This window comes from Condylura cristata, unplaced genomic scaffold, assembly GCF_000260355.1.
Source record: "Condylura cristata isolate star-nosed mole 26May11 unplaced genomic scaffold, ConCri1.0 scaffold00020, whole genome shotgun sequence".
Lineage (NCBI taxonomy): Eukaryota > Metazoa > Chordata > Mammalia > Eulipotyphla > Talpidae > Condylura > Condylura cristata.
In genome coordinates, this window is record NW_004567121.1 from 2,302,515 (window position 1) to 2,329,164 (window position 26,650).

The 26,650-nt window shown below is 41.6% G+C and overlaps 1 protein-coding gene across 2 annotated transcripts; it reads left to right on the plus strand.

The window, feature by feature from the left end:
- Nucleotides 1-25,125, plus strand: ZNF2 (zinc finger protein 2). Of its 2 annotated transcripts, XM_004686120.2 has the most exons (7): nt 1-48; nt 5,245-5,335; nt 6,931-7,002; nt 7,958-8,084; nt 10,078-10,191; nt 10,673-11,578; nt 23,183-25,125. In XM_004686120.2, the coding sequence occupies exons 2-7, from the start codon at nt 5,282-5,284 to the stop codon at nt 24,016-24,018; spliced, it is 2,109 nt and encodes a 702-aa protein (XP_004686177.2). In that variant the 5' UTR covers nt 1-48; nt 5,245-5,281; the 3' UTR covers nt 24,019-25,125. The 2 variants fall into 2 exon arrangements, with proteins under 2 accessions (XP_004686177.2, XP_012582954.1); XM_012727500.1 differs by lacking the exon at nt 23,183-25,125 and having other exon boundaries at nt 10,673-13,459.
- The last annotated feature ends 1,525 nt before the right edge of the window (nt 25,126-26,650 follow it).

The following is a 26,650-nucleotide window of genomic DNA, read 5'->3' on the forward strand; positions in this document are numbered from 1 at the left end:
CACCGAAGAGGCGCCGTCTTCCTGGGTCCCGAGCACTGTGTGCCGGAGGTGAGGGGTGTGGGTGTGTGTCTTCCAGGAGCGCAGCGAGCGCAGCGGCCGAGAGAAGGGGACACGGAGAACCTGGGGGAGGTGCCGTGGGAGTAGAACGGGGTGACGCAGGCTGAGCCAACCTGCAGTGTGTAGACTGTGTGTGGTGACGTTCCGGCTCGGAGAAGTGCAGATGGAAAGTTGTCCCCCCCGCCCCCCAAGAGTGTGTGTGTTCCGCGGGGGTGCGGGCGGCCTTACTGGTGTTCTTTCGGTGTGCACACACTATATGTCAAATCCCAGCTTTCAGATTGGAAGTTCGGAGCCTTCCTCTGGTCCTCCCTTTCCATCTTTCCGCAAAGGATGCTTAATACATAATTTACACGGAGTCGAGAGTGCCATCCACTCCAGTCTCTCACCCTTTCCCAGAAAGCGCCTCCTATTGTCTGGTTCACCTCCCTACGTGGGCCTCCACTTGAGGTCTTTATGGAGGAGGTAGGATTTGATGTGGAAAAACAACAACAACAACAATACACGAAAGAAGTGGAAAAGCGTTCTGTAGATTTGAGAAGAGATGATTTTTACTGGAGTGAAGTGTGAAGGAATTTTGGGAGACAAAGGTGGAGAAAAGCCATTCCTCGGAGTATTGGGACAAGACACAGGCAGGGGTATTGGACAGGGCTGATCCAGGAATACTGTTTGAAACAGTATTCTAGAGGTCACATCCAGGATTAGAAGGATGAGGACTCTTAACTGGCACTCCGTGGTGCCAGTAAGGAATGTGTGATACTGGTATAAGACCTGTAGTACGCGGTCATGGACCTCAACTATAAAGATGTCAGTAGTAGGGAATGGTGCAAGTGACAAATGACATTGCAAAGAAATGTCATTTGGGAAGAAAGAGAAAAAGATAAGAATTCGAATTTGAGGCACCTCGGACAATAACTAAAACATCAGACAGAAATGTAAAGCCAAGGACAGGAATTAGTGTGGGGACTGCCTAGGAGGTAATAGTTTTGAGGTGCTGCCAGAATGCCTAATTCAAAGTTTGCAGTCATTTGGAAGTACAAGATGAGTTCAGAAAACGGATAGGAGTTGAGAACCATGCTGTGAGAGTATGAAAAACAAACTCCTGCCGTGGGTAGACTATCTGAGGGCTAGCAAGAACATAGTACAGAGACAGCCTTGATGTCATCCATGTTTCTAGGGCAAGACTGAGGAATGTCACAAAGAGATGCAATTTTAGTGATAGGAAGAAAATCAGTCATATCTGCCAGAGTAACTACTAGAGGGAGTAGAAACTTGCCCCAACAGTCAAAATTTAAAGAGGAAAGAACCTTTGAAATTAGAGACCCAAAATGCATTGGTAAGTTTCAAGCTTGCAATTCCAGGTGTAAGAGGTGGCAAGAGCATAATAATGGATTCAAGAAAAGTGGGGATGATGATGTGGATTGTATAGGTATATAGTACTCATTCAAGAAGTTTGATCATGAAAGGAAAACATAAATAAGAATGGTTTTATTAGACACTGAGAATAAGGACAGTTTTACACAGATGAAAATTGTACCTATTTGAAGATAAGGGAAGAAGATATTGGAAAAATGGGAGATGCTAGAAAAAGAAAGGCTGGGAATGTTGTGAGCAAATTTTAAGAGTGAATAATAGGGAGAAATAAAGTAGGACACTGATATAATACACTGAAGAAAAATCCTGAAGACAGATACCTCTGTTAACCTCATACCCCTTGCTGTCTAGCACATAACAAGTACTTAGAAGTATTTTTGAATAGTGGGATGAAAGAGTGGATGAATAGATTGATGGATGAATAGGATGAGCATTAAGAAGGAAAGTAATGCTCATTTATTGAAGAGATTGTAAGATACATTAATCATGTCATTTATTACCTATAATGACTTTGTGAAGTAGGAATTAAACAATTGTTAGCTTAATAACTTTCCCAAGCTTCCACAGTTAATCATTCTAGGCCTATAGCATGCTTTCTCCCACACAGTTCTGCCTCCCTTGGCTCTTTCAAAGCTTCTGGTTGGTGAAAGTGCCCTACTGAAATTGAATAGTAGCCATGGAGTTTTGGAATAGCTGTCTACATGACTAACTAGGAATAGTAAAAGCTTTCTAGGCAAGGGTTCATTCAAAGAGATAGAGTAAGAATTTGAAGAGCATTTTCTTTAGAAATAGTCTAAGATCCAAGAATAATAGGAAAAGAGAAAACATATTTTGATGGGTTTGAGGAGTCTTGAGTGCTATTGCGAGCTAACTAAAGTAGCAGCTGGTAGGTCTCAGGGGGAGTGGTCTGCCCAGCAGGGTGTCCAGGGATGATGAACACCTTGGGAGTGTCCCTGGTTGTTTAATGGCTGGGGAGCTATTGTGTTCACCACCGTTTGTAGTTTGTTAATACTCAGTTTATTAAAGTCCTATTATAATAAACCAAACTTTGAAAATTGTCTTTATGCATGTAATCATTGAGCATTTTCAACTACAACTCCATATGTAATTCAGCTGATTGTTCAAAAAGCTCAGATGCTTTATAAAACTTTCACAAATACTTTGATTCCAAAGTTAATACTAATCTAGTACATTTATACCACCAACACAGTATAATTAATATTTTCATTATGCCATCCTAGGATTGTAGCATAGTTTTTAGTAAATGTTCATTCCACTTAGCATAGTATTCTAAATATTTTATACATAGCGTACTATTTAAGCTTTACAATCAGGTACTTTCACAATCTAGTTTTACAGATGAGCAAACAGATTCTTGCCTGAGGTCCCACAGGCAGAGACAGAGCTTGAATCTGATTCAGGCAGTCTTCCAGAGCCTGTACGCTAATGACTGTACTCTCCTGTGTCTCTAAATATTAATTTTGACATCTTCCTCAGGCCCCAGAGTAATATTTTGAGATCCTCCTGGGGAGGAAAACAATACTGTTTCAGACTACCCAAGTTGCAGGCTGGCTCTGGTTAACAGACATGATGACATATCTTTGTTTCCACTGGTGTAGCTATCTTTGCCTCATCTTCTCTTCTTGAAGTGGACATTCATTTTTATAATTACAATAAGCATGACTTTCCATTGGGTTTTTTTAAGTTTTTGCTTTCATAAAATTTTAACTTTGAACTGGTATTTATCCTTAAAGTAATATCCTTTAGAGTTTTGCTTGGCCTGTGTTAACCTGTGTAAATATATATCAATATATTGATCTGGTCTTTTTGAAAATGCCATCTCATTCATATCTTTTAATTAATAAGACCAGCTGCTGCACTGTCTCCTAAGGGAGAAGGGAAGAAGTTCACGCGATCTCTTTCCTCTCTAGCATCTGAGGCTGGTTCATTATTAGGAGTGCATGTTCTTTCTACCTGCCCAGTGCTGGTTTGCCCTTCCTGTTTTGGGTACATATTTCCTGCACTGCTGGGACTACTTGGCTCACCCCCCAACTCCCGGTTCTCTTTCTTCATCTTTTATGAATAGCTACAATGATAATATGTTTATGAACAGTCACACATTTAATTGAAAAAAAACATATGTATTTAAATAACCAAATAAGCATTGCCTTTTTTGTATTATAACCATTTTATAAAGTACTCTGTATTTACTATCTTGAGTATGAAACTGATGGTCTTTCAAAATTCAAATTATTTCATTTAGTAAGACAAATTTTTACAACTGGCTGGTGGAAGAAACATCTAATTCTCCCTATTCAAAGATGTGGGAGTAGCTCAAATTCTCAATATCCAAAACTATACTTGTTAGCTTTCCTTCCAAACCCATTTTTCTGGTGCTCATCTCCATGTGTGGCACCGTCATCCACATCATTGCTTAGATCAATACCCTTGGAGTTATCCCTGCCTTTGCACGGTCTTCAGCTCCCACTTCCACTCAGTCTGTCTTTAATGCCTGCGTCTATTTCTAATGCTTTCACACTTGTTTCTTTCCATTGCCACCACCTTTACTTTTGTTCAGCTCGTCATCACTTCTTGCTTAATTAATTGTAATCATCTTCTTACTGGTCCCATCACCTACATTCTTGCCCTCTCCTAGTCCCGTTTTGCCACGTTACCTCTGTCCCTAAGGTCACCCCCAACTCAGATATTTGCTAGAAGGGTTCAGGACTCAACCTATAGTTGCACTCAGCTAAGATGACAGCAATCTTGCAAGAATACATGGCCAGATCATAAGGCGAAGAGGCAGGTGGAGTCTGAGGATCCATATGCTGCCCTCCTCGTGCTGTTTGCCATGAGGAGTCACAGCACTCGCAGCCCCAGCAATGTGATGTAGCAACATATGTGTGATGTTTCAGCCCGCGGAAGCGCAGTAAAGACTCAGAGCCCAAGATTATTTTTGTTGTGGTCTGGCCACAGACACCTTCTACTTAACTAAATACCAAAAATCTAGAACCTCTAGCAAGAAGGGAGATACTTAGCATACATCAGATTGTTTGCACATACAATTTACAGACAATGCACCAACCTATGTCTTATTGAACTGGAATACCCTCCCCAAAGGAAAATTCCTAGCCTCCAGCCAAGTAGTCGCAGGTCTAATATAATATAATATAAATATTATATTCTAAGCCATTCTATAGCTTTCTTCTTAGTTTATCTCTTATTAACATGATGTTCTAGTTCATTTGAGCAATGTATAATATTTATATGCTACATATACATATCTATATATACACAAATAATCTTATTTTATCTTGTTGTACTATCAGGTACAGTTTATCACTAGTAATTTTTTCCCTGGTGATTTGTAATGTCACCTCCATTATATATCAGGATTCCCTATATGCTTGAATATGTTTTGGGATTTTCTATTCTAGTCTATTGGCTTTTATCTGTGTGGCTATCTTTTCATGAAAGTAAATCATTGTACCATAGAGATTAAAAACTGCTAGACAGACCTGGGTTTCAATTCTCAGCCTCTTACAAAGCCTAAAGTCCCTAATCGAAAATAGTGCCTTACTCATTGATTTATGAAAATAGAATTAAATTACCCTTACAAGGGGTATTTGGCACAGTGCCTGGTAAATAGAAAATCCTCAATAAATGCTAGTTCATTATTAATATGTTTAATGGTATTCCACTGTGTGAATGAACTGTAAGTTTTTTAATGAATAATTTAATAAAGGAATTATTTCATGAAAGTTCCTGTTTTGGAAATAGGGTCACTGACTCAAATTTTCATTGTATGACTCTCAGGGTGAAATGTCTGGCAAGTTGCCTCATTGAGTGCTCCATGGGGGTTAGTGTCGGTGACTGCTACACAGACCTGATGGCTACTTTCCCAGACGTGAGTCCTCTCAGCCCTCAGTGCCTATGGAAGGGGCATTCCTTGATCTAGCTGACCGCCTCTTTTCCCTCAGCACTGCTATAACCTAGATATCCTCCATTGTAAACTTACTACCCTGTTAATCTTTCCTGTGTAGAGACCTGCGTCCTTGTTTTTGGAGTATTTGTTTTTCTTGCTTAGAATCTTTCACCTCCTCCTCCAAATGAAATTTCATGGTAGACCCTACTCCTGCCAACTTGGAGTTTTCCTCCCTCCCTCTTGTCAGGGTTAAGCAACCTCGGATGTACTCACATAGTTTGCTGTGCTTTTTATAGCCCTTATCCATGCTGCAGTTAAGTATTATTTTGGCAACTTGCTTGACCTATATAATAGTCTGTAAGTTTTTGAAGGACAAGGCAATGCCATGCTGTTTTTGTGCTTGGTATAAGTAGTTGGTGCTGAACACACATTGATTGGTGCATGGATGAGCGAATAACAAGGACCAGTGAATGCCGGCCCGTGACTGCCCAGGCGCCGTGAGCCGCAAGCACATCTTTTCCTCCTGCCCACGACCACACTCGCACCTGCCCCATTAGTGAGCTCCAGAAATGCTTGATTTAATGAAATTTTCACTTGACTCTTGATTGTAAGAAACTGAGGTGTGCTCAGCTAACTCAAAGGGAGCTTAGAGATAAGGATTCACACAAAAACCTAACAGGGTTAGAATCTCTTGGAAATTCCAGAATGAATAAGGCTGGTCTACCTGCACCGACCAGCACCAGGAGCCCAGACCAGGAATGCTTGGGTCTTTGCATCAGTGCTTCACCACTAATGTGACTCAGCTGTTCCTGCCCCTGCCTGCATCTAGCGTCTCTGTTCTAGCCTCTTCTCTACCACCTACCTACCTCCCACATCCTCATGAGTTCTGCTTCCTGGGAACTTTGGCTCCCTTGACCCTCATTAACGACTCTGTCCCTGGTGATACCCTTTCAGCTCATCACCCACTTGTTATGATGTTTCCTAGTTCACATTTCTAAGGAAGGACGTCATCTTCTCAAATCCGAACACGTCTTAGACTACAGATCAGCTTGTGCATGGCCCCCTGTGGCCTCATCCGAGTGGTTTGGGAGAGGTGGAGTCGTGGGGAGCAAACCGTGGCTACCCACGGGCAGCTCCTTCAGCACAGGCTTGTGCACGGGCTGTTCTTGTTTGAAAAAGCTCAAGGTGTCTACTTGACATGTCTTGTCCATTGAGCCATTTACTAAATTTCTTGTATTTTTTAATTTAGTTTTCATTTAGCACAATACTGAATGTGAATTTATAACCTGAGCCATAATATGTTCTTGCCTCTTAGGGATAGAACTTTGCTCCTAGGGTTGTGGTAGAACAAACACCACCTTCTGTGCTCACTGGCAATATCCATGGCCTTTTGCTTGAATTCTGGAATAAAGTGAGCTTGCTCTATTTTACCTTCCTTTTTGTAAGATATAGGAAATAAAGGTGGGTATATCACTTACTGGGATGCGGTGATATCTTGCTTCATGAGTCAGGACACTATGAAACAAAAGTAGTCTTTCTCTTACCTTCTTTCTCACCCTCCATCTCTGCTGCATTAGGACTCTGCCCCTGTCTACACGGAGAGCACGCAGGAGGGAATGGCAACTGCGTCTCCAACTGCCAGGTGCCAGGTGAGGTGGACTTTGTGTTTCTGAAATATTCTGTTAGCCTCCCGAATGTAACCACTCTTCTTTCTCCACCCTGGAGCTGCTTTGATCACACATGACCAGGTGCCTGGAGGATTCCACGGGCAGGGCTTCCTTCCCATTTGGTGTCCAGTAAGACCCTTTTCTTGCATTGAACAGGTGCTTGTTAGCCTTTCACCAGGCGCACAGCCTGGTGACTTTGTCTATAACCCAGATGTGTGGGTCTGAAGGGGAAGTATGGAGAAAAGCGGGCTGGTAGTTGTCCCATGTTCTAGGAGGCGCAGGGTTGGATGGGGGATATGCCACATGCTGCGGGGCACCTCCTTGCACTTTAAGAGTCCTGGAGTGAGTTTTGTGTGGGGAGACACATGGGGCTGGCCCCGTCCCTGCTTAGTGTCTTGGATTCCATATTCTGATATCTTGATCATAAAAGAGAATGTCCTGTTTCTACTATATATATATATATATATATATATATATATATATATATATATATATATATATATATATATATGTATGTATATATACATACATATACATACACTGAGATATTTGGGAATAAAAGTATATCATGTGTGCAAGTTATTCTTCAGTTGTTCAGGGAAAAGGCAGGAGAATGTATATTGAAAGAGACAGAGATAAAGCAAATGTAGAAAATGTTAAAATCTGGGCGCATAGGAATTCTTTCTATTCTTGCAAGTTTTCTGCAAATCTGAATAAAGAGACCCTGATATTTAGAGGCTCAGGCGTAATACAGTGTTGTGGGATTGAGAACCAGAAATTCATGCTTTGGGGGATCATGCTACTCTCCCCAAATAATTCAAAGGCCTGCATTGTTAGAATCATATTCCTTCCCTCTGTCCACGTATTTATGACAATTTTGTCTGGTCAATGTAAAGAGAAGGGCCTTAAGTAGGGAAGAATGTGATTTTATTTCCAGGAAACAGTGACATTCGAGGATGTGGCCGTGATTTTCACAGATGAAGAGTGGAGGCATCTGGTGCCCATTCAGAGGGATCTGTACAAGGAGGTGATGCTGGAGAACTATAAGAGCATTGTCTCATTGGGTAAGAAGTGCTTTGCAGGAGCTAGACTCTGTGCTGTGCTAATATGGGGTTGCTACCTCTTCTCTCCCCACTTGAGTTCTGAAACTCTGAGAGACAGAAGACTAGGACCTTAGGTGTACAGTAACTGTGGGCTTCGTAATCCTGAACCCCAGCAGGGACAGACCTGCTCCCTGAACTGTCAGCAGGGCTGGACAATCCAGGGTCCCTCACTGAGCAGCCTGCCTTCAAAACCGAGGGCTAGGGCCTGCAGAAAGTGTGCCTGCTGCAGGGAGCTGGCTCCCCTGTGGGGTGTGAGCAGAAGAGGCCAGTTTGCCCATCTCATCAGTTGGATAACTTGCTCAGCACTCTCCTGAGTACTAAGGTGGGGCACAGTTCTCACAGATGCAAAGGAGTGGACAGGGATTGTTTGCCTGTTAAAAAGAGTAGGAAGACAAAATGTGCCTCAGAGTACAATGGTGGAAATGTTTGACTTTGAACTTTTGTCTTAAGTGCAGTCTTAGAGTGATTCTCACAGAAAGAACTTCACAATTATAGAGACTTGTGTTACCAGGAGAAAATGCAGAGCTACTGATTTCAGGGGTTTACGGGAAATCAATCCAGGCTCCTTTTGGTGATGAACAACTCCTGAGAGCTTCAAGTATAAGGCTCACAGTGGGTACATGCAGACACAGGCTTACCATGTGCAGTAATGTGGAGGCAGTAAACGGGATTGCTTGGCAGATGCCAGGTCAAAAAAACAAACGTTAGTATCACCTGGATTAATTTTAACAGGCCAAATACAGAATACAATGTAAATAGGGTGTCGAGGGGGCATTAAGCAGACTTGAGCCTTTGTCATAGACTTTGACTGGATGAAATATTTGGGAAAATAGAATTCCTAAGAGTCACGGTGGGGGGTGGGGGGGGGCATTTGGCCATTTGTCAGCAGAGAATCAGTGTACTCTCCAGTAGGGGATCCTTGGGCCCCTGTGAAGTGCTTTTCTTTACCAACTCAGAGGTCCCAATTCAAGGCAAGTTTAAATCTTGAGACTATTTCTAGAGGGGATCTATTTTATATAGTAAAACAGTGAATATATTCACTGTTTGGAATTTGTCCTGTGGAAATAACAGCCTGTGTGGTGTACACAAATATTGACCATAACATTGTTAATACTAACAAATTAAAACCGGTATTGAATGTCTGTCAGTAAAACATTAAATTAAGTGAAATAAATTATGTTATTCCATACAATGTAATGTCATGTAGCCATTAAAATGCTGAGGTATATATGTACTAATTGAAATAAAATATTTTAAATTTATTATGTGAAAAAAATCAAACAAATCAGCATTATATCATAATCCAGTTTTATTTTGCTTTCAGTGAAGCTTTTCTATCCAAAATTATCTTTTATATGTAGAATGGGCCTGTGTGATATGTACTGTGTATTTAGTGAAGGAATTGTAACGTATCTGTGATATGTCAAAATAAATCAAATAGAAATTATTTTGGGTGTGGTAGTCTTAATTATTTTTCTAAATAAGATTCAATTTTTTTTTTGAGATATAGCTGTCACCATGTAACTATAAGTATCTTTTTGTATTAAAATGAGTAGAAAGAAAGAAGAATATGAATAAAATAAAAATGGGCACCTTCATTTCATATTTTTACTTAAGATGATCTTTTGTTATTCTTATCTTCCCAGATCCAAAGACTCTTTATTCTAATCCAGTGCTAAAGTTAGCAGTGTCTACTTCCTGCATGGGGAAAAATAAACACATTGATTCAGATGAATTTTATTGACTTTCTGACCAAGTGCTACTTACTCCTTTTTTTAGGACCTCCATTGACCTCCTTTCGGGGCACCTGCTGTCTTTGCACTTTGTACTCTACATTCAGGCGTGAACTCGCTGCCTTTACATTTTCTCTCTGGAAGACCTAGAGGCAGGGGTTAAGCTTTGAAATAGTTGTGTATTTTTATCACACCTGGCTTGTTTCTTTCTCCTTAAACAGGACTTCCGGTTCCTCAAGCTGAAGTGATTTTTCAGTTGAAAAGAGGGGATGATCCTTGGATAACTGATCTTCATGGGTCTAAGGAGAGAGAATGTCCAGAGAAGATCTCTCTAGGTAATTGAGCACGAACAAGGTAGTTTTGTTCTGTAGCTATTATTTGAATATGTGTTGAAGGGAAAATTGGGTATCGCCTTTTTCTCAAATTCAGGTCTTCTGCTTTAGTGTTTATTCTCTATCACTCAACTTTCTTTTTTTTCACTACAACCTAAATTATTATCTATGTTTACTTACCAGATTTTTTTTCACAGCCCTGTCGTGTTAATATGCTCTTGATATTCCTGTTCCTGACCATCCCCTCCATTATGATATTCTTATAAGTAGCCTGGCCACGGTTCCATTGCAAATGTTCCTTTCTTCTAAATTCTGGTCTCTCACTTCTGGTTTCCTAAGTCTTTCCCTACCACATAAAACTGTTGGTAGGAGCACATGATGCAGTATATTATTTTCCAGATTTATCATAGCACCTGTTGGGTTCTTTGGCTATAATATTTCCTAATCCTAGAAAGAAACTGCATCTGTTTTCTGTCTGTTTTAGACTGTGAAGCTACGCCTGATATTCAAGGTGATTCAGGTGAAGAAAAACCAGAAGGAACACTGAAAGAAAGACCTGGAAGGAAAAGTCCTTTGTGTCCTAAATTTGAAGATCTGACTGTGGAGGATGAGTTGGAGACAGAGGAGGAAAGCCCTGAAGTGGAAGCCTGCAAAAATTCCCTTTCCCTGGAGGAAAGTTCACAGCAAGAATCAACCCCTTCCAAGAAAATTCTCCCTAAAGAGAGAGACCAGGAATGCAGTGACTGTGGAAAGAGCTTTTTTGATTACTCATCCCTCATCCGCCATCAGAGGACTCACACTGGAGAGAAGCCTTATGACTGTCAAGAATGTGGGAAAGCCTTCAGTCACAGGAGCAGTCTCAGTAGACATCTGATGTCTCACACTGGAGAGATCCCTTATGAATGCAACGTATGTGGGAAAGCCTTTTTTGACCGTTCATCCCTAACTGTTCATCAGCGAATTCATACTGGAGAGAAGCCCTTTAAATGCAGCGAGTGTGGCAAAGCCTTCTTTGACCGCTCATCCCTTACTCGACATCAGAGAATTCATACTGGAGAAAGTCCTTATGAATGTAATCAATGTGGAAAAGCCTTTAGCCAGAAAAGTATTCTTACTCGACATCAGCTAATCCATTCTGGCAGGAAGCCTTATAAATGTAATGAGTGCGGGAAAGCCTTTTATGGTGTCTCATCACTGAACAGACATAAAAAAGCTCATGCAGGAGAGCCTCGCTATCAGTGCAACCAGTGTGAGAAGGCGTTCTTTGACCGCTCCTCCCTTACCCAGCACCAGAAGATTCACACTGGAGACAAGCCATATGAATGCAGTGAATGTGGGAAAGCCTTTAGCCAAAGATGTCGGCTTACGAGACATCAGAGAGTCCATACAGGCGAGAAACCTTTTGAGTGCAGCGTGTGTGGGAAAGTTTTCAGTTCTAAGTCATCAGTTATTCAACATCAGCGTCGTTATGCCAAACAGGGAATAGACTGAGTTGGTTGAAAGCTTTAGTCAGCCAAAGGACCTTCATAAAATCTTAGGATAGATCTTTATCACTTGATCATTCTATCTTTTCTGGCAACTACCATCTCTCCCATTTCTGCTACCACGGTGTTTGAATAAACACTACCTACTGTGTTACAGAACTGATGTAGGATGCTGGCAATTAGGATGGGAGTTAACATTTTACAGTTTATCAGACAAGTGCATAAACATTAGTTGTGCCAGAGGCCCCAGATACTACTGCACTTTAAATAACTGGAGGCTCCAACAGGAAGGAGAAAGCAGGATTATATCTGAGCAGCATTATTGTTTCTAGACAGTTCTTTTTACAACTGTTAGTCCCTCTCACAGAGCTTTTTTGGGTGCTGACCTTTTTCTTTTGTGTCCCAGGTCACTTTTATTACTAGCTAGCATTTATTGAGCACTTATTACGAGTTAAGCACTTAGAACTCAGTCAAGAGTTTTACAAGAAATATTATCCTCATTTAATAGATTAGCAAATAAGTCTTTTAAAGGGATTCAATAATTTGTCCAAGGTCACACAACTAATAAAAGGTGAAGCTAGGTCTTGAATACAGGTCTACCCTTGAAGTCTGTTCTTTCTACTATTATGACATGAGACTTATTTAATAATTTATGCACATGATTGTACATAATGATATAGATTGTGTGCATTTGGAAGCATGACTTATGTCTTTGTATTTCACATAATGCCTTGCAAATAATAGGTGCTCAATAAATATTTATCTAAGTTAATGACTTTCCCACTTACCAAGTTCTCGCTACTTAAAACACTTCTTTCTCTGAATTTGTAGTCTATCCTATATGTTATGATTTCAGGCTCCCATTAGTGCAGTAGTCACAGATTCCAATTTTTAACTATTATTGAAGTGATGGTGCCATATAAGCAAGCCTCCAAATAAAGATTCATTCCTCACATACAACTGATATGACTCTGTCATATTCCATCCTTGTTATTTAGAACTTATTGCTCCATGGTCAGCATGGAGAGATACTTGGAGGATATTTTAAAGGACCACCACTTAGGTCCACAACTCCTAAGTGGGAGCCCAGCACCAAACAGCTAGGAAAATCAGATAAGTACCACAATATTTGCTTAATATCAAGAAGCTCTGTCATAAATTATATTTTGCACATGACTATTGGCCAGTTTTTCCAAATGATCCCTTCCTGCCCATCATTGCTTTATGCAGACTTAAAATAGTCCCTATTATTTATTTATTTTTTCATGTTTGATGGATTTTCTTTATTTTGTCAACAAAATTCTTTGAAGATAAAATGTGGATCTCATGCATCCTTGCAAAATATTTAATGAAAATTTCTCTATCTTGATCCCACATTGCTGAACTTTTAAGTTTTGATTCCAAAAACTTCTATCCCCTGGGCCCAGCCTAATATTTTTATTTTATTAATCATCAGGTACTAGGCAACTTTGACTCTAGAAATTTGCATTTACTTCCTACTTCCTTAAAATGAAGCCTACAAGAGGACTGGATTCTGACAGGCTGTCTGGGACTTAGCTTGCCCTGCTTGAACCCCAGTGGACCAAGATGCTTTTTCCCTGAAAGTCAGATTCAAGAGGCTGGACTGCCAAACAGATCCCTTCCCAACCTGACAACCCTATGTCCACCTATGAGTGACAGGGAAGACTCATGGATGGACTTGTTAAGCAACTTGAAAAACACTTAAAAGAGTGGAGAGTCTATAGGTGTGGATAATATCTGACACTAAATAATGTCAAAAAGAAAATAAAAGAGACTATTGACAAATTTTTGACTAATCACTACTCTGAGAGTTCTGAATCTTTAATTTACTGCTTGTTTAAAAAAAAATGAAGGTCAGCTATTTCGCTAAGATATTCTGCCTTTGTCAACAAGATGAGATTAGAAGAGATGCAGAATTCTAATAGATTTTGAGTACAGTGATAATTGGAACAGAGTGGGAACCTAAATGTTAGAGTTCTCCCAGGCTGAAGAAGTCAGCTACAGTGAACCAGGAGAGAGGGCTATGTCTAATCTCAGAATACCACAACCAGACTGAACTCCAGACACAGCTCACTCATGAGTAGTAATCTTTCAGTAAAGCAGCAGACATGCATTTTTATCCCAAGGTATTTCAACTTGACTATATGCTATTGACACTAACTTAGGTTGGTGGGCCAGTGGCTAGTGCCAGGACCACATTATTCTATTAAAAAGTAGGCCTATGTATGTGAATAAAAACAGAGTTATGGTAGAAGCCCATGTTTTCTAAGAACACACAAATGAAAGCCAAGAAAAGCAATGAGAACCATATTTGTTTCAGGTACATAAATCTTCTCAACAAGAATACAATTTTCATTCAGTTATGGAGCAGCTAAGTGTGAGTAAATAATCTAGGGATACTCCTTGTCTCATGGAGTTCAATCTGTGATATGTGTGTTGAGAGACATACAACAAGTATCTTACAAAAAGGTAAGTGCTATGAAACAAAAGTCTATGGTCAGAGAAGGTGAATAAGCTTCAGGGAAGTGAGAGTGCAAGTCATGTGGAGAACTGGAGAAAGGATATACAGTCAGAGGGTCAAACAGGCTCCATAGTGGACACATGCTCCACCTGACTATAGTATGGCAGAGAGGTCAGGGTGCTGCAGCACAACATAAAGGGAAATAGATGAGATCAGAGTTAGTGGGTGGGTGTGGATGATGCAGATCATGGCCTTGTGGGCCACTGTAAAGAACAGCTTTTTTTTTCTGAGATCATGGAGCCATTATTAGGATTATAATGTGAGAGCAATATAATGTGTAGGAGTGAGATCAGTTAGTGGGCACTTTCAGCCATCCAGACAAATGATAGATGTTTAGAAAAGGGTGGCCGTGGTGGAAGTGCTAAGAAGTGAGAGTCTGCAAATAATTTCAGGATCTGCTGAAGAACTAGATGTGGGTTGTAAGAGAAAAAGACTAACTCCAAGGGGTTTGAACGGAGAAAACAGGCATGGAGATGCCATTTACTGAGTTGGGGGGTGGACTGCATGTTAATGAGGTATGACAGTAAGGGAGGGAGGACATCAAAAGTTGTGTGTTGAATATGCTACATTAAAGATGTACATATGTTTATTAATATACATTAATAAATTGTAATTTATTAATACTTATTAAACATTCAAGTAAAACAGTAGAGGAGATGGCCCAAGGTCAAGAGGAAGAAGCCCAGGCTGGAGATGGAAACTGGGAGTTGATGATATGTGGAAGATACTGAGGACACCTCGATTGAACAAGATTACTAAAGAGTAAGTGGTGATCAAAAAAATAAAGAAGCCTAAGGAATGTGCTCTGGGATAGTCCAACATTTAGTTGGTTACCAAGTGAGCTGCTTGGGAACTTGCTTGAAAAGTAAATTCTCAGGTCCTACTCCAGACATCTTGAATAGAAGCAGAGTTTAGCACTGTGCTTTAGCAAGCCCTCCAAATGACTTTAATCATAATATATAGTCTGAAAACTACTGGCTCAGAGGCTGGGGAAACAAGGAGGAACTACTTGAGACTGAAAAAGGTAATCAGTCGAAAATCAGAGTGTGTTTTCAGGAGGAGGTGATAATTCAGTTTTATCAATTACTATTAACAGATAAAATGAGAGAACTGAGAATTGACCATTGGTTTGCTAACAAAAGAAAAATTTTTGTGATGGGGATGGTTAACAAAAGGAAGGTAATCCCTGTTGTTCCAGGCAGGTAAGCTAGCAATGTCTTTCACAAACACCATTTTTGGAAAGAAAATGCCCCACTGCATAATGCCCCTGGTGATGACAGGGGTTAAGGGGAGGGATTCCCCCAGCTGTTCTTTTAGCTGTCGGGGTTGTATTCTCTACCACATGCCCTCTCTCCTCCCAGCCCCAGTTGACTGAAACAAAAGCAACCAATCTATAGAACAGTTAGGCGTTAAGTGTGACTATTTGTGTAGCAGAAGCACAGGAAAGTAGTGGATTATATAAAACAGAAGTTTTCATTTTTCTTAAGTTAAAACTAGAGCTCTGTTCCACCAATTTGTCTGAGGTTTTCTATTCCTTCTATGAGGTTGGTTTGCCATTCCAAGGGTGTTAATCTTGTCCACTGCTCATGATGACTTTTCTGCATGCAGCCACCTGGACCAACGGTCTTCTTCCCTTTAAGAATCACTTTTGCTATGGCGAGAACAGATGAGGAGAATATATAATCTTTACCCTGTGAACCTTGGGTCTAACTACTAGTTGACTATATAAAGGACATTATGGCTTGTACTGAAACAGGGACAATTAAACTAATTTGATTACTTTTTTTTAGTTTTAAAAGGACTGGTTTATTAGGAAATCGAGAAAGAAAAAGAGGGGCCAGTATAGATACAGGCTGGCGCGAGAGATCCCTAAGCTCGTTCGATTTTCTGTCTTGGAAATTTGAACTAAAGAACTGGCTGCTTTATTGTGAAAAGATAAGCAAGAATACACACTAGTCTGATACACACAGCTACTCCAGCCTTCCCTGAAAGTGAGTACAGCAGCTAAGGAGAAGCGTAAGGAGCTAAGGTGGGTGGAGGGCTCTGCCCTCTGCGGGTTTTGGTGTCGGGGAGAGAATGCACACGGAAGGCGGAGTTTGCCGCAGACGAGTACTTCTTTACGAGCCGCAGCTCAGTATCGCATAGAGGAAGGGGCGGCTCTTCTCGTGGCCAGGAAAAGAGGGGTAGAGAGTTCCTGTAAACCCAGCCCGGGGCCCGCCGTGGCGGCAGACTGTCCCGATCGCGGCTGGCCATCCGAGGGGCCTGCTGCGGCGGCTACTTTGGGAAGCGGTGTCCCCTGCGAAGGGATGTTCTTTGGGAAGCGGTGTCCAGTGACGCAAACCGCGCTCTGCAGAGGATTCTGGGAGTTGTAGTTCAGTCTTGCGTGCGGCCGGCGCTCCTAGTACCCGTAGGCTCCTCGATGCCTTTGTCGTGGGGCCGAGGCTGCCACCGAGTTTTAGGCGTAAGATCAAGCCTGGGGTTGAGGATGGCCGAACGCCAGTCCCCCTAGGTCTGAGTGGTCGCAAAGGGCGACGGGAAGCCGCCCAGGTGTTACGCTGCCCAGCGCTACGGTGCCCAGAGAGGGTCGTGCGCGTTTCCCGGGCCTCTGGGTGGACCGGGGCGGTGGAGCCTACGGACCCAGAGCGCGTCCTCCGCACCCTTCTCCCGGGGTGGGCGTCCCCTGCGGGGCCCCGGGGAGGGAGTCGCCATGGAGCCTGGGGCCCGAGGTGAGAATTTAAGAGGGATGCGGCCGCGATACTTGCTGGCGTGAAGAAAAAAAAAAAGGAGAGAAAGAAAGGCTGCCCTCTGGTTGGGGCAAGCTCAGGAAGGAGAAGCATCAAGCCGTTCCTGGGAGAGCCGTTTTCTACCCAGGAGTTAGTTGGTTTTACGGTGTGGTTCTTGAGAGGGAGGCCGCTGCCTGCTTTGTCCTGTTAATCTTTAGAAACATGTATGCCTCTCCACTCCCTTGTCCCCCCTACCCCCAAATCAACAGTTCTGACTAGCTGGGTTTTGGTAGTGACTTCCTATTGTTAGACCCATTTGAAAGACAGGGAAAGTGAGGACTCCAGAAATCACAGGAGTTGTTTAGAATCCTGGATTTTTCCCCCTGAGATAGCCAATATTGTATCTAAACAATTGTATCTGTACTCAAAAAGAATTTAGTCTTGGTTCATCCTGTGTGGAATAGATTAAGAATGCATAATTGAGGTACAGAGTAACACATGCATGGATTATTAGTTTGACTGCCACTCAGCAGGTGAGAGAAGTATGTACTTAGTTTATGTGTCCAGATTTTCATAGCAATGGTCTGAAGTTTAAGGGCAGGGAGGATAGGAGGAAACTGAGGCAGTAACGGTCATGGCTCTCCATTCAGGGATGTTGTAGGCTTGCCCCTTGGTTCCCTATGATGACCGCTGAGGTGATGAGTAGCAGTCTATGGCAGTTTCTGCGAGTTTACCACAGTGTGATGGTCATGTCTCCTGTCTCCTCCTAGGGCTACTTTCTGAAGACTTGGATCTCTCCCCTCCTGGAAACCCAAATGAAAATATCATGACCACTGGGCTTCAGATTCCTGCACCCCAGGTGGGTTTAGATTTCTTCTCTTTCTGTTTTTATTTCTGTTTTCAGAGCATATTTATGGTTCCTTCCATTGTCAGGAAATTGTTTATCCTGGTAAACCGATGCATAGTGAACCTCATATAAGTGCTCCTCACTTGTGTGGAACTTTCCCTTTCCCCAAATAATTTTAAATAATTAAAAGGTTTTCAAAGCAGGTAGTACTTTTAGCTTTATTTCACTGTGACTTGGTTTGCCAGTTGTTTTTAGAGAACTATATCATACACATTAGAATGCTAAATATAAACAAAGTTAGCCACCCGCTAGCTGTGTGTGCATGTTTATGGGACTGTGGCAAAAGAGGACCTACCAAGGATAAGAGTAGTTATTTTCTGGATTTCCATATTTCTGTTGTAATGTGTCTCATAAAAATTGAAGCTACATAGAATTAAAGAATTAAAAAAATTATTAGACATTAGTCTTACCAGCAAGACTTTGATTCACCTAAAGTCAAAGGACCATTACCTGCCCTGCTCCCTCTTTTGACATTTTAGTGCTCTAAACTGTGTGCCTGTTGGGTAGATCAAGGTCAGATGAGGGAAACACCCCTGCATTGTTAATGTTTGATATATTTGAGTTCCCCTCCCCACCTCTGGTTCCATGCATACTTTTATAGAATGCCCTATTTAAACTTGTTTCTAGTAGTTCCGATTCAGGTGTTCCTTTCTTTATCCAACTATATGTCAGATATTTACAGTTTTCCTGCCCTGTGTTGGGTACTAAAAGTGCTTCAGTGTGCGAAAATAGGCCTGACCTCTTGTCTCATGGAGCTTACCAGCTAATGGAGAAACATATTAATCGCAGTCCTCTTTTGTGTGCATAACCAAGAGAAGGGAAGGAACAGGTCACTGCAACCCAGAGAGTCAGGAAAGGCTTCCCTGAGGAGTCAACAAGTAAGCTGTAATCTGTAGTGTGAGTGGGATTAAAATAGCTGAAAAGATAGGGTAGGAAGAAGAACATTCAGGAACAGGAAGCAGCACGTGTCAGCGGTACACTGTTCAGGCAGCTGTGGCGCTTCTTGGTGTGTGAGCACCAAGTGGCCCAGAGAATGTGGAAGGAGGGTAGAGAGTAGATGAGGGGCCGCCCCAGTCAAGGACATAGGAGAAATGGCAAGAGCATTTTGGTAACTTGCCTTATAATCTGGGCTTGAGATACTGTTTTACAGATAAATCTGTATTCTGTGACACAGGTAGCAAATGTCTTAATTTTTAACATATACTTGACTGATCGTATTCTTTTTTTTTCTTTTTTTTAAGATTTATTTATTTGTACATACAGAACTGGGGTTACAGGCCAGAGGCTCAGGGGTGGTGAGAGGCTTCACCAGAGACAGAGTAGGGAACAGAACAGGCAGATCAACGAAGTACACTGCTGAGGGGAGCAGCGGGTGGGTCAGGAGAGGTCTGCTACACCATGTGGTCACCTCCAGGGCAGGCGGGAATCGAACTCATGCAGAAGCGGCTTTAGATTCTCAATGCTGTGCTTTAACCCACTGCACCACCCGGGAGGGCCGACTGATCGTATTCTTAAAGAAAAACTGTAGAGAAAAAATATTTCATATTTTTATCCCCTAGTATTTTAAGCCATACCATAAATAAAATACTTAAGTCATAACTACATTTTCTCTACTTTTCCACTTTAAACAGTAAGGATTCCTATGGTTCTATAATTTAATTTATTGATATACAAGCTAATAACTTTGTACCTTCAGTTTTTACACTGAAGTGCTTTTTTCCTACTTGCAGTTAATATACATTTTAATGCAGAGAGACAAGGAACAAGTCTCTGGCTACAAATATGCCAGAGAATGTTAGTGTTGAAAGGGATGTTAGCAGTCATTTTTGTCTAATCTTCTTGTCTCCCTTCTCCTGTGTCAGCCTGAATCCTTCCCAAAGACTTCTGAAAAGAGCTTCTTTGGTGAATACTGCTGTTTGGTTTTTCAGGAGTCGTCTATGATCAGGGACATGGCCAAAGCCCTCACCCAGTGGGGACAGCTAAATCCTCCTCAAAGGGATATGTCTGAGAAACACAGGAATCTGGTCTTGCTGGGTGAGTATGGCTCCCTTCCACTGTAAATTTTCCCAATGCAGTCCCTTTGCTTCCTAGTTCCTGGGAGCACTGATGTTCTTAGATTCGGGTTCCTAATCCCTGAAAGGCCTGAGACAGTCAATTTCTGCTTTTTGTTTTAATACTCAACGAGTTAGAAGTGGACCCCTTTCTATCATATTCTACCATATTCACTCTCTCCATCCCTCCCCTCTCTCTTCTCTCCCCCTAACAAACTAACAGTTAAGGAGCTAACCCTGAGCTCTTTATCAGACTCCTGTTTCTTTCCCCATGAACAGGGCTTCCAATCTCTAAGCCTGATGTAATTTCGCAGTTGGAGTGTGGGGAGGAGCTAGAGAGAGAAGTCTCAAAAGCATCTAGTCCAGGTGAGTTACTGGAAACAGTGAATATAAAACATAGGTGGTCAGTGGGAACAGCATCTTTGAAATGTTCATGGAATACTTAGCAGGCCAGTGAGATACCATGATTATGTAATGTTTATGTGGACCTCGTCAGATTTTACTAGACCCATGGAGAAGGTGAAGTTGCTTTTTCCCATGCAGGTCTCTGTGATAAATTCATAACTTTATTCTTAGAAATGAAATACTTCCACCCTTTCAGGCCAATTCTTTTCCCCAAATAAAGTGATATAAAATAAGCATTTTAATGTTGGCTTATTACTTGCTCTAAATTAGGCCTTTTCATGTGTGCAGGATAATGCGATTTTTTTTAATCTCAGACCAGTGACTACAAGTTGATGAGTTTTCCTCTGCCTTCCTCCATCTAAGTGAGACAGCACTGTGTCATGGTTGAGAGTACAGACTTTGGGACTGGTCTTCCTGGGCCCAAAAACCAATCTCAGCTACTCACTAATTTTTGGACCTTGAACAAGTGAATTATCCCTCTGTGACTCAGATTCCCCAGCTGCAAAATGGGAATGATGATAACACTTAACTCAGTTGTGAGGATCAAATGAAGTAATTCAAGAGAATTGCTTATAACAGTCCCTAGCTATATGCTAAGTAAATGTTATTTATTAAGTTGTGGTAACTTTTTTTTTTTAAAAAGATAATCATGGATTTGACCTCACTACTTCTGTCCAACTAGATTACTACATTAGACATCAGCTAATTATACTTTCTTTTTTATGCATACAAGAACTGGGGTGCAGGCCAGAGGTGGTGGTGGGGAATGAGAGTATTCACCAGAGACAGAATGAGGAGCAGAACACACAGATTGACGAAATATACTGTTGAGGGGAGCAGATGAACAGAGAGGAGACAGGAGAGGCCTGCTGTGCCATGTGGGTCAGCAGTCTGGCAGGCCAGGGAATCATCTCCAGCTGGAGCTGCAGTGACTGGCAGTAGCTTGCTAGTGTTGTCTTTAACCCCTGCACCACCAGGGAGGCCCTAATTATATTTCTTATTCTCATCTAAATGAGGCAGCATAATACTGCTAGAGTCCCCACAGGGAATTGCTTTATCTATCACATATATATTTTTGCTTATAAGGCCTTTGTTAGCCTCCCTGCCTGTTTGGCTCCACTGTTGAACTCTTTTTTTTTTTTTTAAGATTTATTTATTTATGCATACAAGAGCTGGGGTGTAGGCCAGAGGTGCAGGGGTGGGGGCATTCACCAGAGAGAGTGGGGAGCGGAGCAGGCAGATCTACTGAAATACACTGCTGAGGGGAGCAGCAGCAGTAGGTGAGACAGGAGAGGTCTGCTGGGCCATGTGGGTCAGCCCCCTGGCTGGGGATCCAGCTGCAGTGGCTGTGATTAGCATCATAGTTCTGTCTTAATCCCTGTGCCATTAGGGAGGCCCCTGCTATTGAATGCCTAAGAGCAGACAGGCAAGTCTCTTACTATCCTCTAGCTAGCCATGTATTCTCTGTTACATTTGGGGTTTAACTTTTCCATTACCCTTATCTGGAAGTCTGTTTGCCTTTAACCTACTTCTATCTATTTGACCTTTAAAGTCTCAGGCATTTCCCTGATTATGATATATTATTGAGTACATTGTCTTGTATCAACTTATTTCATGTAGGGTCATGGTTGGAATGAATATTAGAAGCCATTTAACCCTAGAACTGTCAACATTTCTGGCAGTAAAGTTTTATTACTAATACTCCTGTTAAGAAGCCTAGGATTTTCAGGTATGCTGACAGGCTGGAGGTCAACCTGAGCACATGGGGATTTGACCTTCCCCTCTCTACATGGTATTCATTTTTAAAACTTGATTCTGTTTTAATTCTTTCCAATCTGTTGCATTTTGGGCAATCAGAGATGATCAGTTACTGCTTAATTACTGAGCTTTGTGATGTTTGGACGCTGTAAATCTGGACCATGTTGAATGTTAGCTTCTAGAGTTTGTGTCTCACCTTGAAACAGCCAAACCAACAGAGATGTTCGTGCAAGAGGCGTGGTTTTGAAAGGTTAGCAGTCTTTGAGACTTTGGAGTGGGAAAGGACTGGTTTTCGGGAGGCCATCTGGTGATAGTCATTCCCTGGTTCTGAAGTAATAGGGGGCGATCAGAGTCAATCCTGGGAGACCATCCTTGTCTGATCTCTGCCTTTCTCCACCAGACCCTCTTTCCATCTACCGTCTCCCCACATCACTGCTATGTAGTCTTGTGCTTGCTTTTCATTCTCATTTGCTGTCCTGATGTGAAGGGATGTTGAACCTGCTCACCCTCTCCCTCTCTGGAACTCCACTTCTTGGCCCAGTCATTTCTTTACTTATGTTTCCTTGATATTATAAAGCTATTTTTGAGCTCTTTCATGTTCACATGTTAATTGTAAGCATTTTTTGTTTCATTATTTTCCTATCACAGAAATAATTTTTCTCTCAGTGTAGGAAATGATATATATGTATTTTGTTTTTTCTAACATCCAGAAAGCAAGGGGCTAACTCCAGAACAGGACATTGCTGAAGAAACAGCCCCTGGGGTGTTAATAGAAAGATTTCCAAAGGAAGCTTCCAGTGAATGTGAGGATTCTTTAAAGAGTCAGCAGGAAAACCACGAGAAACACTTAATACAAGAGGTGGCCATTCAGAAGAAATCCTCTGGGGAGAGAAGTTACCAGTGTAATGAATTTGGAAGAAATTTCAGTCGGAGGTCACTACTTGTTCAGCAGCAGGGAGAGAGACTACAAAATTATGATCCATTTAAAAAGAACGTAAAACAAAATTCAGACCTGATGAGGCACGAGAGAATTTGTACAGGAAAGAAACCTTGGAAATGCAATGAGTGTGAGAAAGCCTTTAGTTACTACTCAGCTTTTGTCTTGCATCAGAGAATTCACACAGGGGAAAAACCATATGAATGTAATGAATGTGGTAAAGCCTTTAGCCAGAGCATACACCTTACTCTGCATCAAAGAATCCATACCGGAGAGAAACCCTATGAATGTCACGAATGTGGGAAGGCCTTCAGTCACCGCTCAGCCCTGATTCGGCATCACATAATTCATACTGGAGAGAAACCCTATGAATGTAGTGAATGTGGAAAGGCCTTTAACCAGAGTTCATACCTTACTCAACATCAGCGGATTCATACTGGAGAGAAACCTTATGAGTGTAATGAATGTGGGAAGGCCTTCAGCCAAAGCACATTTCTTACCCAGCATCAGGTCATTCATACTGGAGAAAAACCCTATAAGTGTAACGAATGTGGGAAAGCCTTTAGTGACCGTTCAGGTCTTATTCAGCACCAGAGAACTCATACTGGGGAGAGGCCTTATGAGTGCAATGAATGTGGGAAAGCCTTTGGCTACTGTTCAGCCCTCACTCAACATCAGAGAACTCACACTGGGGAGAAACCCTATAAATGCAATGATTGTGCCAAAGCCTTCAGTGACCGCTCAGCCCTTATTCGGCATCAGAGAACACACACTGGAGAGAAACCTTACAAGTGTAAGGATTGTGGAAAAGCTTTCAGCCAGAGCTCATCTCTTACAAAACATCAGAAAACTCATACTGGAGAAAAACCCTATAAGTGTAAGGAATGTGGAAAAGCCTTTAGCCAAAGTTCATCTCTTTCTCAACATCAGAAAACTCATGCTGGAGGGGAAACCAAGGATTACGGAAAAGCTTTTAGTGGTCATTCAGCCTTTGGCCAGCAAAAGAGAATTCATACTGGATAAACTGTAAAATGTGGCACATTCAGACAGAGTTATTGAACATTTGCTATATGCAGCATGGGGGTTTCAACGAAAGTTAAAACTGTTACAAAACATGTATTAATTGAGAAATCATTGTTGACATGGAGCATAGCTTAGTCAGAATGTGAAAAAAGAGTTTTACATTTTTCAAAATGCTCCAGTGGAGGAGGACATTGTGAATTTTCTTAGGGAAAGAGGAAAGTTATTTCCGACACCTTACTGTGTAGTAAGCTATCAGATCCTTGTGAGAAATGGGGTACGCCATGGTGAAAAAAGGACATCTTGACTAGGTAGTCTTATAACCTAAGGGATAAAGTTCCAAGAGACAAGGAAATTGCAGGGGTAGAAAAAGAAAAGGGATAGAATTCACAATGAGTTTGTCCAGGATGGGGAGTCAAAATAGAAGGGAAGTTGTACTTAGTCGTAAATAAATACAAGGGTACAATGGAGGCAGAGGGAAGAACAGGGAAAAAGAATTGGGGAATGAACTTGAGGTGTTGATTGAGTTAATTAACTCAAATGGGTACTCACAGCCTGGAAACATATTAGTCAGACTTGTAGTTGCAAATTTCCATGAGGGCAGCTTTCCCTTGAAGCCTGCCAGGGTTGGGTCTCTGCTTCTACAGTTCGTGTCATTTTGACCCTGCTTATTGAGAGTCACATTAACTCCCAAATGTCAAGGCCTACATTCTGGAAAGGGAGAGGACAGATGGGACCTTTGAGGATTTCAATTAGTGTAAGCTGTCTTGCTTAGAATGTGCTTATTTATAAAAGTTTACCTCAATTGTATGTAGTTTTTACTTTAGATTTTTTCATATCATAGTAAAATTTAGTTGTGGACTTGAACTGCATATTAGATTGTACAAAACTTGAAAAGACTTTGAAATTTTTGCCTTTAACCATTTTACCCTAGGAAAGATGACATCTTTGTATATGTATTTTTTTTCATTGAAAGTTTGATTTGAAGGTTATTAGAAACATTTTGAATGCTGTGTTTTTAGTTTTCATGAATTTGACTATGATGCATCTTGATATGGATTTCTTGAGTTTCTCCTATTTGCTGAGCTTCTTGAGGCTGTAGGTTTATATCTTGTGCCGAATTTTGGGAATTTTCAGACATCTTCTGAATACACGCACACTTCTGTGGTGATTGTGATAGTGCAAATGTTATATCTTGGGCTATACTACCACCGGTTCAATTATTTTCAGTATATCTTTGTCTTAGCCCAGGCTGCTGTAACCAAATACCATATATCAGGTGACTCAAGCAACAGAAATTTATGAGGCAGAGATCAAGTTGTTTTATCTTTTTCTCTGGCAAGAGCTTTCCTCTTGGTTTACAGAAGGCTACCTTTTTAATGTGTCTTTATGTAGCCTTTCTTTGGTATGTGTGTCTTCTTTCTCTCCTCTTATAAGGCCCCAGTCCTAGGGAATTAGGACTTAATACCTCACTTAGTTACCTCCTAAAAGCCTTGTCTATCAATAGTCACATTGGGAGTTAGTACTCCACATGAAAATTTGGGGGAGACAAATTCAGCCCATATTCTGTCCTCCCCCATACAAATTCATGTTCTTATATGTAAAAGTACATCCATTCCTTGCCTACAGTCTTTATTCATTGAAGCATCAACTCTGAAGCCCATGGTTTCATCTAAAAATCACCTACATCAAGTATGGATGAGAGTCAGAGTACAGTTCATTCTAAGGTAGACATCCTGTCCACCTGAGACCAGGTAAGTTATGTGCTTTCAAATATGATTGGGAAAGGCATAGGATAGACATCCTCATTCCAGAAGGGTGAAATAGGAAAGGAGAGGTTAACAGGTCACAAGCAAATTCAAAGTCTATCAGGACAATTCCATTGTATCATAAGGCTTCATGGTAATCCTTGACTTATTGCCCTGCCTTTTAGACCCACAAGACAGTGGCTCTGTCTCCCTGATTCAGTGGAGGGGCAGTTTTGCTGTTACAGCAATTTTTAAGAGGAAGCAAAGGCACTCTTAGAGGTAAAGAGGTTTATTTGCACATCTGTAGACCCACTGGGATTACTCGCCAAAGTCTGAGCTCCGAATAACAGGAGTGGTAGGTTTTATACAGTTTGTATGTGGATGCTTGTCACCCCAGCCATCACAGACCTTCTTAATCGCCTGGGAAGAGTTGGAGTAGCTGCAGCTACTGCTGTGGGCAAGCAGCACACCCAGCTACTTTGTGCTCCAGCAAGCAGCAGAACTCCAGCAGCAGACTTGGCAACCTCTTGCTTCACTGCCACCAAGACTCCACTTGGCAGCCCCAGTGCTACAGTTAGAAGCCACCTGGCTAGTTGAAATGTGGCAATTGCCCAACCATTTGAAACTGGGAAGGCAGCCTGATGATCTCTGACTGTACTTAGGAGTCATCCTTCCCTTTTCTTGACGTGTAGCACGGGTTTACAGCTGAATAGCTCTATTGTCTGGCTCTAGAAGTTCTAAGAAGTCGACAGCCTCTCTTCATTTTGGAATTTTTCTGTCCCCTTTAATCCCAGGAGGCAGTGTTTCTGCTGGTATAGTCCCATTTCTGTTGCTGGCTTGTGCTTAGATGATTGAGTAAGTCCACGAGTCACGCCCATGATCTTTTT